This window comes from Leptonotus elevatus, chromosome 7 (assembly GCF_054856555.1).
Source record: "Leptonotus elevatus isolate MCC_2025b chromosome 7, RoL_Lele_1.0, whole genome shotgun sequence".
Lineage (NCBI taxonomy): Eukaryota > Metazoa > Chordata > Actinopteri > Syngnathiformes > Syngnathidae > Leptonotus > Leptonotus elevatus.
Genome location: NC_141245.1, coordinates 2487212 through 2500426, shown reverse-complemented (window position 1 = coordinate 2500426; position 13215 = coordinate 2487212). Strand labels below are relative to the sequence as shown.

General features: G+C 37.2%; 1 protein-coding gene and 1 long non-coding RNA gene across 5 annotated transcripts in view; one reads left to right on the top strand and one right to left on the bottom strand.

Annotated features, from left to right (window-relative positions):
* nf1a (neurofibromin 1a) overlaps nucleotides 1-13215 on the top strand; it is an 84481-nt gene that overhangs the window by 59667 nt on the left and 11599 nt on the right. For all 4 annotated transcript variants that reach the window (XM_086080069.1, XM_086080070.1, XM_086080067.1 and 1 more), the window contains 11 exons: nucleotides 1095-1527; nucleotides 1599-1939; nucleotides 3930-4132; nucleotides 5906-6099; nucleotides 6253-6393; nucleotides 9943-10222; nucleotides 10335-10549; nucleotides 10944-11005; nucleotides 11095-11236; nucleotides 11317-11418; nucleotides 12132-12272. In XM_086080069.1, coding sequence (XP_085936195.1) covers nucleotides 1095-1527; nucleotides 1599-1939; nucleotides 3930-4132; nucleotides 5906-6099; nucleotides 6253-6393; nucleotides 9943-10222; nucleotides 10335-10549; nucleotides 10944-11005; nucleotides 11095-11236; nucleotides 11317-11418; nucleotides 12132-12272 — 2254 coding nt within the window. The remainder of the gene's footprint in view (nucleotides 1-1094; nucleotides 1528-1598; nucleotides 1940-3929; nucleotides 4133-5905; nucleotides 6100-6252; nucleotides 6394-9942; nucleotides 10223-10334; nucleotides 10550-10943; nucleotides 11006-11094; nucleotides 11237-11316; nucleotides 11419-12131; nucleotides 12273-13215) is intronic.
* On the bottom strand, nucleotides 37-7073 carry LOC147170372 (uncharacterized). Its single transcript, XR_015095524.1, has 3 exons — nucleotides 6966-7073; nucleotides 364-475; nucleotides 37-264 (listed from the first exon to the last, which is right to left on the bottom strand). It is a non-coding gene; the product is annotated as an uncharacterized LOC147170372 (long non-coding RNA).

Sequence of the window (13215 nt, the reverse complement as noted above, 5' to 3'; positions counted from 1 at the left end):
AATGCGGCAGACTTGACATGCCAATACCACAGTGGCAATCAAAAGGCAAAAAATCAGACCTCCTGCTGAACCAAAAGCAATGAGAGCCATCTGAGTGTCAACCAAACAATCCGCTCGAGTGTCACTGTTGTGCTTGTCAGAAGAGTTTGTCTGATCTGTTGTGGTTTGGTTGGGCTCCATAGTTGGAAAGGAAAAGTCTGCATTGATGTGACGGAGTAACAGCATGACCAACAGCCAGAGAGCTCTTGTTCCTTCCATTCTGTTCTGTAATTTAGAGAGAGGAAAAATAATTTAATTTCATCTCAAGTTGATTTTCTAAATATTGCCTCAACTGCTGTTGCACAATTTTGTGTCAATACTTACTTCCTTAGAGAGAGTGAGAGAGATTATTTTTTGACAATTTCTGCTGATGTCCTACTAACTTAACCTTTAAATAGTGTCGTTATTTTGGACTCCTTGCTTTTGTAACACAAATCTGCCAACAAAAAACAGAAATACGTTTTGCTATTACAACAATATTTATTTTTGTCACATACATCAACACACATTAACTCATTCACTCCCAGCCATTTTCACAGAAACAACCCCCTTCGCTCCCAGCTGTTTTACTGGATTTTGACTGATTTTGCAAGGCCCACTGAATATTATAGTGTTCTGTTGCTCTACAGACATGGAACCTACCAAAAGAAAGATTAGTCTCTTCTTTCATCAGGAAAGAAAATTATATTTTTATCTGTTACCGTTTTGCAGCAATTAGCATTACAATATAGCTAAGTTTTATCATTATTCACAAACCTGTTTAAAACTTGGGAAAAGAGCTTGTTTTCAACATGGCCCTGGCTGATCCCTTATACTCTGCTGCCACCTGCTGGCCGTTTTTTGTAATAACTGGCATTGCTTTAAGCGACCTCTTCATGTCTGTTTCAAAGCCTTCAGTATGCTCTAGCATAAAAAACAACAACAACAAAAACGTATAGATACGTTTTTGGGAGTTATGTACAAAGTATTAATAAACATATTTATATGTTTTTGGGTTTGAATGAGTTAAGAAAACCTTCAATATGTGAATGTCTTGTTTTATACCATTCCTTTAGATTCAAAACTGGACAGATAAACGGAGACCTGCTCATCTACCATGTGCTCCTCACCCTGAAACCTTATTACGCCAAACCATATGAGATTGTGGTGGACTTGACTCATGTGGGCCCAAGCAACCGCTTTAAGACAGATTTTTTGTCCAAGTGGTTTGTGGTCTTTCCTGGTTTTGCATATGAAAATGTAGCCGCTGTCTATGTCTACAACTGCAATACTTGGGTGAGAGAGTACACTAAATACCATGAGAGGTTACTGACTGGCTTAAAGGGTAGTAAGAGGCTCCAGTTCATCGACTCTCCAGCTAAGCTAGCTGAGCACATTGAACCTGACCAACAGAAGCTACCTGCTGCCACACTAACTCTGGAGGAAGATCTCAAAGTTTTCCATAATGCTCTCAAACTGGCGCACAAAGATACCAAGGTGTCAATAAAGGTGAGGTTTTATCAAAGTTAACTGCATTACTAACTAGATGAAGTCAAACAATATATTTTCTTCCCCCTTAGGTCGGCTCGACGGCGGTGCAGGTGACCTCAGCCGAACGGACACGTGTTCTAGGACAGCCTGTCTTCCTCAACGATGTCTACTATGCCTCCGAAATTGAGGAGATATGTCTGGTCGATGAGAGCCAGTTCACACTCACCATGGCCAACCAGGGCACACCACTTACTTTCATGCATCAGGAATGTGATGCAATTGTTCAGTCTATTATCCACATTCGAACACGATGGGAGCTATCGCAGCCTGACTCCATCCCGCAGCACACCAAGATCCGACCCAAAGATGTTCCCGGCACACTGTTAAATATTGCTCTGCTCAACCTGGGCAGCTCTGACCCCAGTCTCAGGTCAGTCGCAAAGACCAATTATAATTATTTTTAGCAGATTAAAAATAAATATTAAAACAAAAATCAACATGCTAGTCTTTACAGAGTGAAACCATAAATAAAGTTATTAAGAACAGGTTTTATGGTAGATTTAATGGAGTAAAATTATACTTTTCCCCCCTGTAATTTGGTACTGTATAATTACAGCGTGAAGTTGTGTATGAGCAGTAGTAACTAGTGATGAAACGGATCATCATTGATCCGTGGTCGGTTTGGCTCAGGCCCCACGGTTCGAATCGCGCATGAGCCGCGGATTGGTTGGTGGGGAAGAACAAAACAAACAAAGTGCGCATTCACACTTAAGTAACATGATCAGTCCACATTCACTGTAATAGAAGAGGAAGTTGAAAACCTTTGTGGACCACGTAAGTCGCATGTATGGGAGCATTTGGGCAAGTTGGGGTGAAATTAGTCCTCAAATTAATGATACAGGATTTTTTTTCTGCCTCTTTTGTCAAAGAAGCTGAAACATACTCAACGTAACACGGTTTGATGGCTAGCATGACTTTCCTTTTAGACGTTTATTGTAGTTTTGGTTGACATTGTAGGTGACCAACACAACGCTATCCTGAAGAAACCGCTAATTAATTACGCCGTCATTATATGATACGGCAGAAGTCAACGATGTTAGTGGCAAGCAGTTAGCTGTTAGCATGACCAACGAGTGTCTGGCTGGTAAGTAAGTGAGTTTGATAGCTGACACCTGACTTTAATTATTTTTCAATATTCTGGACCAAGGCTACTTTGTAATTTACTCTCCATGTTTAAAAGAAGGGAATGTGCCTTAAATTGCACTTAAGGTTTTTTGTTATTAAAAAAAAAAGAAGATAAATAGAACAGTGTCTTCATTCATTTTATAAAACACATTTTATAAAGCCCATTGGAAAAATAAATATATTCAACTCAAAATGTCGAACTTAGCCATTTAAATTTTAGGAACCACAACTATAAGCCATTAATACCTTATTTTACACATGGATCATGTATAAAATAAGAAGGTTTCTGCCTCATATTGCACTTAAAGTTGTGTTCCTAATCCTAGACCTTTTGAATTTAATTATTTTTTATTTATTTAATGGGCTGCTAAAAAAAATAAAAATAAAAGATACAATCCATGTCTCAGATCCATGATACAATCCGTAACCGTGACTTTTTTGATCTGTCACACCACTAGTAGTAACTAATTGTGTAGCAATAAGCAGACATATTTACAGTAATTTCTGGACTATAAGACGCTACTTTTTTTACTTGCATTCGACCCTGCGGCTAATACAAAGTGCGGCTTATCCATCATATCACAAGGGTGGCGCACTATAAAGGAAGCGCAAGAGCGTCAGGCAGAGCAAAACAAACCAAGTGAGCCCAAATACAGAACATGAGCGAGACAATTCGCACCCTCATTATGGAAAAGAAAGTAGCGGGAGCCCGGTGCGGTAACATTAAAACACCTGCGGCTTACAGTCGGGTGCGGCTTATATGTGTAACAAACACGAGTATTCCCTAAATTTAGCTAGTGTGGCTTATAGTCAGGACAGGTGTGCCTTGTAGTCCAGAAATTACTGTAATGCTAAAAAACAGCACACAAATTAAATCTAATTTTGCACAATACAGGTTTAACTGCACATTGTTTCATATTTTATTCAGGCCTGCAAATTTAAAAAAATTATGCTTAAATTCTTGTGGCTTACAAATCGGTGTCATGTAGTCAAGGATCCTCCTTTATTTATTTAATTTTATTTATTTATATATATATATATATATATATATATATATATATATATATATATATATATATATATATATATATATATATATATATATATATATATATATATATATATATATATATAGGACCAGTTAAATGAATTTCTGTCTTGTGAATTAAGATTGGTGTTGAAATTTTACATTAATGTAAAATTTCAACACCAATCTTTTGTCCATTCTTGCTCAGATCTGCAGCTTACAATCTGCTGTGTGCTTTGACTTGCACCTTCAACCTGAAGATAGAAGGTCAATTGTTGGAGACATCAGGCCTCTGCATTCCAGCCAACAACACTCTTTTCATAGTGTCTATCAGCAAGACACTAGCTGCCAATGAACCCCATCTGACACTTGAGTTCCTGGAGGAGTGCATCTCAGGCTTCAGCAAATCCAGTAAGCCGGCACACGCTGAGGAACGCGACTGAATGCTACTGAATTACATATATTTATATGTATGTGTATTAGTGCTGTCAAAGTTAAAACGTTAACTGATTAATTAATCACAAGAAATTATCGCATTCATTATGAATTAACACAGATTAATCGCACTATTAATTTTGACCATAGATTATCCTTTAGCGTGACAGCAGATGGCTACGTTTAAGGTAGCACAGGTTTTGTTTCAGCAATAAACATAATTTCATGCATTAAAGTAAAGTATTTAATGAATGTTTGCATATCACATTTAGAATATTTGTTCATGTCAAAATATCGGGGTCATTTTTTTTCTCATTTTAAATTATGCAGGTAATTAACTGATTAGAAAAAGAGGAGGATGAGCGTGTGCAGTGGATCAAAAAATCTTGAAGACATCCTCATAACATTAAATGTCAAAATAATTAACACATATCCGATGCTCTTCAAATTTGGCGGGTAAAAAATATTGATAAAAAAGCCTTTTTTATTAGGCAATTAATCGTGATTAATCAAGAATTCTAAGATGTGATTAATCTGATTAAAAATTGTAATTGTTTGACAGCTCTAATGTGTATACAACACTGCGTTCCAAATTATTATGCAAATAATATTTTCTCAGATTTTTATAATCTATGCAATTGGCATTCAGCATAATTTTTATTTCATTTGTTGAATTAGCAGCATTAACAGGTTGTATTTGCTGAAATTAAAAGCAGTTTCAAGCAAAAACATCTCAACAGGTCAAGTTACATCTTAACGTAGGCCATCTTATTTGGTAACAGGGTTGCAATTCTTGCATCAATAAAAACATTCAAATTATTCTCTTACAGTTAATGACTGAGTGCCATTTGCATAGACTATTTATAAAAAGGGAAAAACATCATTTGGGTCATAATTTGGAATGCTGTGTAATATATAATAGAAAATAGGAGGATAGATTGAATGTTCATTCTGGTTGTGGTTTGCAGTGGTGTATAACTACTCTATTATATTGAGAGCTGATGCTTTTTTTTTTAACTCATAAAGGCAATAAAGTTGAGGTACAGCACAAACCTCTATCAAGTATGCACCACTTTGTCCTAAGTGGTAATAATGTCCATCATGTTGCATAATTAAAACATTTGGATCCACTAGCAAGTACTGCACCAACATTTGATGTTTTCTTTACCCATCGGCCATTTGGTTCTTAACTCATTCACTCGCAGCCATTTTCACTAAAGAAACCCCCTTTGCTACCGTCTGTTTTACTGGATTTGACTTATTTTGCAAGGCCCACAGAATATTGTGTTCTACTGTTATAAAAACATGGACCCTACCAAAAGAAAGATTAGAGTCTTCTTTAAGTATATTTCTATCGGTTTCCATTTTGCAGCAATTTGCATTAAAATATAGGTAAGTTTAACCATTGTTCACAAATCTCTTTTAAAACAGTGGGGAAAAGAGCTTTTTGCAACATGGCCCTGGTTGATCTCTTATACTCTGCTGCCATCTGCTGGCCGTTTTTTGTAATAACGACCATTGCTTCAAACGTTCTCTTCAGTTAAGAGGCTGCATCGAAGCCTTGTGTATACTCTAGCATAAAAATTAAAAAAGGCGCATAAATATGTTTTTGGGAGCAAATGAGTTAAATTGCAAGGAAATGGCTTGAGTAGTTTTTCAGTTAGGCTGGTTTCACAGTACACACTAGTATCACCGAACATTGCCATTAAACAAAAAGTGAATATGTTAACATAAATGTTTGTTCTGCAGGTATTGAGCTGAAGCATCTTTGTCTGGAGTACATGACACCCTGGCTGCTAAACCTTGTTCGCTTTTGTAAGCACAATGACGATGCCAAGCGACAGCGTGTCACTGCCATTTTAGACAAACTGATCACCATGACCATCAATGAAAAACAAATGTATCCATCTATTCAAGCTAAGATCTGGGGCAGCTTGGGCCAGGTGAGTGAACCACAACAATGACTCGAGGAAATAATGTCATTTTTATCTACATTTAGACTTAATCAAATCTAGAGAGGATAAGCGGTACAGAAAATGTATAGAATGAATTTTGTATTTTTGGAATTCCTAAAATTGCTCTCATATTGTATTCAGATAACAGATTTGTTGGACGTGGTGTTGGATAGCTTTATTAAGACCAGTGCCACAGGAGGTCTGGGCTCTATCAAGGCTGAGGTCATGGCTGATACTGCTGTGGCTTTGGCATCAGGAAATGTCAAATTGGTCTCTAGTAAGGTGAGGCTATCCATTTTCATGTTTTGCCGTGAGATGTTACTTGTTTTTGGTCCATAGGTTAAGGAAAACCGTATAAGTAGTAAGGACTGCATGTGATTTGACCTTGACTACTATGCCCCCAGTAGATGTTCACTGCTATTATAGCTGTCAAACAGGTAAACCTTGCCAAAATATTGCTGTCAAATGTAAACCCGCTGATCATCCATAAAAAGTCAGTCACATGCAACTTGACTAATTGTTTCTTAAACCCTTTGGATTACAGGTGAAGCATTTTCAATAATAACTAAAAAATATACTAGTTGCCTTGATTTAATTTTGGTGGATCCTGACCAGGGATATGATGACATGACGAAGAACCTGCAAAGAAGTATTCTCAACTCATTTATTTGACTTGTTAACAACAGCCAAACTGCTAATAAATGATCCAAGTTTATTAATGTAGCTGGAATTAAATGTTATTTTACTGCATGTGTTTAAATCATCAGCTTATTATCACTGCATTTAACCGAACACAAATGTAGATAACCAATAAAATGTGTTAATAATTGGCATGTAAATGTTAAAATACTTACCAGTCGAAGAAATTAATTCATCTCTCATGACTTTAGTGGTAGAGTGACGATCTCAACTCGCTTCTTTCTGTATGTGCTGTTTCCCAGTTAGGCTTGCTACTCATAAACAAAAAGAACACACAGGCAGACACAATAGTAAACCCAGGCCCTGGCTCCTATTATTGCAGACAGCAGCACTACACTGTAAGAGGGCCATTGTTTCGACCATTTCATCAGCACAGCCAGTGTTGCACTTGAAGTGATCATTAGCCTATAAAAAAATATATATTTCATTCTGCATATCATAAAGATTTTCAACATCCCGTCAATTGAAACTTCATAACAACATTGTTCTCTGGGTTGATGTTTTATTTACAGAACAACTAAATAATGGCTAAATGAGCGAGTTGTGTACCATATTACTCAACTTCACTCACTGAAAATATACTACTCAATTCTTTAGGTTTTGAAATTACAGCAGGTTTATTGATATCAGCGCTTGATGATCATTAAGCACTTGTAAGAATATAAACTTTATTAGTAACCCTACTTTTATTAGTTATGAAATTTATAAGAAATATACAAATAAATGTACACCATTAGTAAGGAAGGGGCAGAAACATGCTAATACGTTTATTCAAGCTTCAAATGAAATTAGGTAAACTTGCAACCTCTTCAGCCTCTTGATGTACAAAACTGATCGAGACCTACCCCAAAAGACTTGAATCTGCAATTACAGCAAAAGGGGGTTCGACAAAGTATTAATACTGAATACGTTTTGCACACCCTACTTTTCAGTTTTTAGTGATTGTGTGCTACTTTGTGTTTAACTTTCACACAATTTTTATGAAATATATTTATGTTTGTGGTCATACCATGGCAAAATGTTGAAATACTCAAGGGGATGAATACAAGGCGCGCTGTAAATATCCGCCTCCGATACAGAATTTCAAAAGACACTGAAAATGCATCTAATCTTGTCTTAAAGTTCTTTTTTTTGGTCTTAAAGTTCAGTCTCCACCCCTTTTCTGTCATTGTAATGAGATCCCTGTTCTGCATTCATCGTTATTGTCTACATATTTCAATTTGATGTAATTTTCTGAAAGGCGTACACTCTTGTACAAAGCCTCGACTTCATTCCCTCTTTGCGCTCTTATTCATTATTGCTAAATAAAAAAACAACAACTAACAAACAAGCAAACACAAGGGAGACTTGTGTCCTCCCTGAACTCATTGACCTCCAAGCTTTGGTGCGTTACAAGAACCTTTGCAAATATAAACTTCTCATAGAAAACCCCAACTTGCCCCTGTGGAATACATACTAATTTGGTAAACAAATGGTTTATCTTATACTTACTCTCAAGATGCAGTTTCCTTATATTTAACCCGTGGGCGTTATTTTTTTTGGATTAAATTCTTGTAATTGTTGCCAAAATCTGGCATTTCCTTTGAAGTGTGATAACTTAGTCATTTATGAATATTTTTTCCACTTTCAACCGCTCAAAATGTTCACTGGCATCATCAGACCTATCTATCTATACATATATAGTTTAAAAAAAATAGTTTTTTTTTCAATGCCCTCTATGGACAATAATAGCAGTATTATGCTAACAGCAAAATTAACTATGCTGTGTATATATATGTAAAATAAAGGTCTAATTTGAATATTTCATATGACATATTTAGAGGCTTGAATAAGTCCATAAGTCATAACAATATAATTTTTTTATGCATGCCCAGTTTTTCACAATGGCATTTTTCTGAATAGCACAAAACTCTTGTAATTTTGCCAAAATCAGGCATTTCCTTTGAAGTGAGATAACTTAGTCATTTATGAATATTTTTTCACTTTCAACCGCTCAAAATGTTCAGTGGCGTCAGACCTATCTATACATATATAGTTTTTATTTTTTTTTATTTTTTTAATGCCCCCTATGGACAATAATAGTGGTATTATGCTAATAGCAAGACTAACTATGCTGTATATATATATATATATAAAATAAAAGACTAATTTGAATATTTCATATGACATATTTAGAGGCTTGAATAAGTCCATAAGTCATAACAATATAAATTTTTTCTGCATGCCCAGTTTTCACACAATGGCAGTTTTCCGAATAGCACAAAACTCTTGTAATTTTGCCAAAATCAGGCATTTCCTTTGAAGTGAGATAACTTAGTCATTTATGAATATTTTTTTCACTTTCAACCGCTCAAAATCTTCAGTGGCATCAGACCTATCTACACATATAAAATTTTTATTTTTTTTAATTTTTTTAATGCCCCCTATGGACAACAATAGCAGTATTATGCTAATAGCAAGACTAACTATGCTGTATATATATATAAAATAAAATAATAATTTGAATATTTCATATGACATAGTTAGAGGCTCAAACAAGTCCATAAGTCATAACAATAGAATTTTTTTATGCATGCATTTTGTATTAATTTATTAGCCTTTTGCGCCACCTAGTGGATTTTTGTGTTAACACTCTCAACACACAACTTCCTCTATTTTCATGTTTATGACTCGTCAAAGAAGCGATTGCATCAGTAATCACGGAAAATGCGTTATAACACATCAGGTTTACAGCATATCAAAAACTGATTTATAATGGGAGTCAATGAGCCAAAATCGGGCATTATTACAACAATTTAGTGTGAATCTCTCCCTCCTGTTTGGTAATAATTATAAATTACAGCATGGCGCCAATTTGAACTTCTACATTTTTAAACAATCCTGGTAAAATGTCAGGTCCCTAGTGTATTTTTTTCAAATGCTTTTTCTTTGATAAAAAACAGAAAAAAGCCAGAAAATGGACAAATAACGCCCACGGGTTAATCTATCAGGTTTTTTAAAAATTATTATTATTACTGGGGACTTGCATTTACAATAGGTTCAATATGTTTCTGTAATAATTGTACAAGAAGCTAGTTGTTTTTTTGTTGACGGGGTGCTTGAACGACCGTGTTGTTTGCTGTTCTCTGACAGGTAATTGGTCGCATGTGCAAGATCATCGACAAGACCTGCTTGTCACCAACACCGACACTGGAGCAGCATCTGATGTGGGATGACATTGCCATTTTGGCGCGCTACATGCTAATGCTTTCTTTCAACAACTCTTTGGATGTTGCTGCCCACCTGCCTTACCTGTTCCATGTTGTGACCTTACTGGTAGCAACTGGGCCCCTGTCCCTCAGGGCCTCTACTCATGGTTTAGTTATCAACATCATTCATTCCCTTTGTACTTGCTCGCAGCTTAACTTCAGCGGTGAGGACTTATTCTGATCATTTTGTCTTAGACAATGTTGATTTGAATGATATATGCCTAGTTGTATCTTTTGAGAAAACTTTCTAAATCAACCTTTCTTTTTTTGTGTTAGAAGAGACAAAACAGGTCCTGCGACTGAGCCTAACAGAGTTCTCCTTGCCCAAGTTTTACCTGCTCTTTGGGATCAGCAAAGTCAAGTCAGCAGCTGTCATCGCCTTCCGCTCCAGCTACAGAGACCGCTCCTTCTCCCCGGGGTCATACGAAAGGGAGACCTTTGCCCTTTCATCCCTGGAGACCGTCACAGAGGCCTTACTAGAAATCATGGAGGTCAGTCTTTTTTTTTCCACCACCACAGTGATTTGTATTTTACGAATATCCTGGCCGTGGCGTGTAGAGATGGTCGTTCAGTAACCAGAAGGTCGGCTGTTCGATCCAACAAGTCATGTCGTGTCCTTGGGCACATTGCCTCCAGTTGCTACTCACACTGGTGTATGGAAGGTGTGAATGTTTGGTGGTGGTCGGAGGCGCTCACTGGCAGCCACACACTTTTGTCAGCCTGCTCCAGGGCAGCTGTGGCTACTTAAGTAGCTTACCGCCATATTCCATTGTAAAGCGTCTTTGAGTGTCTAGAAAAGCGCTATTTAAATCCGATGCATTATTATTATTATTCATACATGAGTTGCAACATTGCTGTTTAATGCATTTTGCACATTTTCTACAGGCCTGTATGAGGGACATCCCATCTTGTAAGTGGTTGGACCAGTGGACAGAACTTGCACAGAAGTATGGCAATTCCTTTTTATTATTATTTTTGTTATATTGTAACCATATTTGTCAAAGTTCTGTTAAATGCTAACCTTGTCTGTGACCAGGTTTGCATTCCAGTACAACCCGTCTCTCCAGCCCCGAGCCCTCGTAGTGTTTGGTTGCATCAGTAAGCGGGTCAGCCACGGTCAGATCAAGCAGATCATCCGAATCCTCAGCAAGGCCAGCCCTCTCCTCAGCATAGACCGGGTAAGAAGGAACACTGATCTGTATTATTTATAATACATAATTTTGAAGACCTTTTAGTCATTCCATATTCTTCACATTAGGGTCTTGAGAGCTGTCTTAAGGGGCCTGACAATTACAACAGCCAAGTATTGATAGAGGCCACTGTCATTGCGCTGACCAAGCTGCAACCTTTACTCAGCAAGGTATGACTGCTAGGACTTTTTTGAAACCCCCCTGTATAGTATAATCTTATGTGGTACTGTATTAGTAGTTTCCAAACATTGTGGTGATAATGCATTTATCCGCCAACAAAATTTTAACTAGTAGTGTTCGTTGCTTTTGCAGAAAACACCTTTGCACAACAAAGATATGAATGATATGAATTAAAAAATGGATGAATATGCACTATACGCACAGGATTGTTCATGCTCTTAATTAGAGGCCACGTTGTGCTCATGTATGAGTTGGACTTTGACATACCCAAAACTCCTATCTCAATGTCTAGCTCCCCACCAAGTCCCGCCCCATTTAAGATTTACCCCCCCCAGGCAATTACCTTACTATAGATTTTATAGAGTTCATGCGCTGTGGTTCTGTTGTTTGCAATTTAACTCTGAGTTACTGTCTTAGTGTTCTAATTTGACATAATTACAACAAATGGTATATGTATGTTTTACAGTCTTACAGCTAGAAATAATTTTGTGTTCAGTCACTGTTTTTTTGTTTTTTGTTTAGAGACAAAAAAGGTTTGCTTACCTTAACTAGCCTCCGCAAAAGCTGTCAAACTGACAATTGTGACGTATCATCTTATTAGCTGCTGTTTTCTGTCTAAAGTAAAAACGTGACTGTATGAATTATAAGACAAGATGAAGAACTTTTTTAACCATTTTTTTTGCATCCATCTGTATGACCACAGGAGTCTCCTATGCATAAGGCTCTGTTTTGGGTGGCAGTAGCTGTGCTTCAGTTGGATGAAGTAAACCTATACTCTGCAGGAACTGCTTTGCTGGAGCAGAATCTTCACACTCTTGACACGATGCGTGTCTTCAATGACAAGGTAAAAAATAAATAAATGCACTATGGTTCTCAGAATGTTTTATTTTTTCCTGCTATTTGGGGCGTAAGTGTTCAGGGAAGTTATAAAGATAACAGAACTGTTGCTTTTTTTTCCCCTTTGGCAATGTTGATTTTGTGATGGTGCAACTTGATAGGACGCTATTGACTCATGCTATGAGTTTATTTCTACATTTATTATATTGAAATAAATGCAGAGCTTGTCACTTTTGTGGATCTGATTGCCTTTGAATGTTCAAACCAAGACAAGATGTGTATTATAAAATCTATTGCCACTCTCGCATCAGTTCAGTTCACGTCTACTTATCCATTACTTACCAGTAACGCCAATTAAACCAGCTTGCTACACTGTCAGTAAGAAGTATTCAAAAGTTTTTAGTTACGCATATGGTTAACTCTTTGTCCGCCAAAAACGTTTAATAACATTTAGTAAAATCCAAATGAGCGCCGCCAAAGACGTTGAAAGACGTTCACTATGTTTTTTTTTTTGGTTTTTTTTTAAACGGGTGGAGGAAAGCCTTGGCAAGCTGTGCTGAAAGTATCAAGCAGGTCGAGTTAGTATAATGACTATTTTTGGGCACTAGATGGCAGCGATGACTCTCTTTGGACAATATCGGGTAGGCGTCAGTAGAAGACGTGAGGCGGAGCTAGAGTGTTGAGGGGAGAATGGCTGAGGAAGCGAAAATGGCGATCAGTTGCAAGCAGCTCACGCTTGAGCATTTTTTTCAAAGATGAAAAGCATCGACCAATGCTAAAGAGCACATTGATGATGATGATGGTGACTCCGAGTTTGACGCCGAAGTTGGAAGCATTGACGCCGTGGCTTCGATCGCGTCGTAAAGCCTCACCGGCTAGCGATGCTAACGGCGGAAAACGAGCACTTCTGCACAGGCGGACGTTCAATCGGACGATGAAGAGTACCCCGA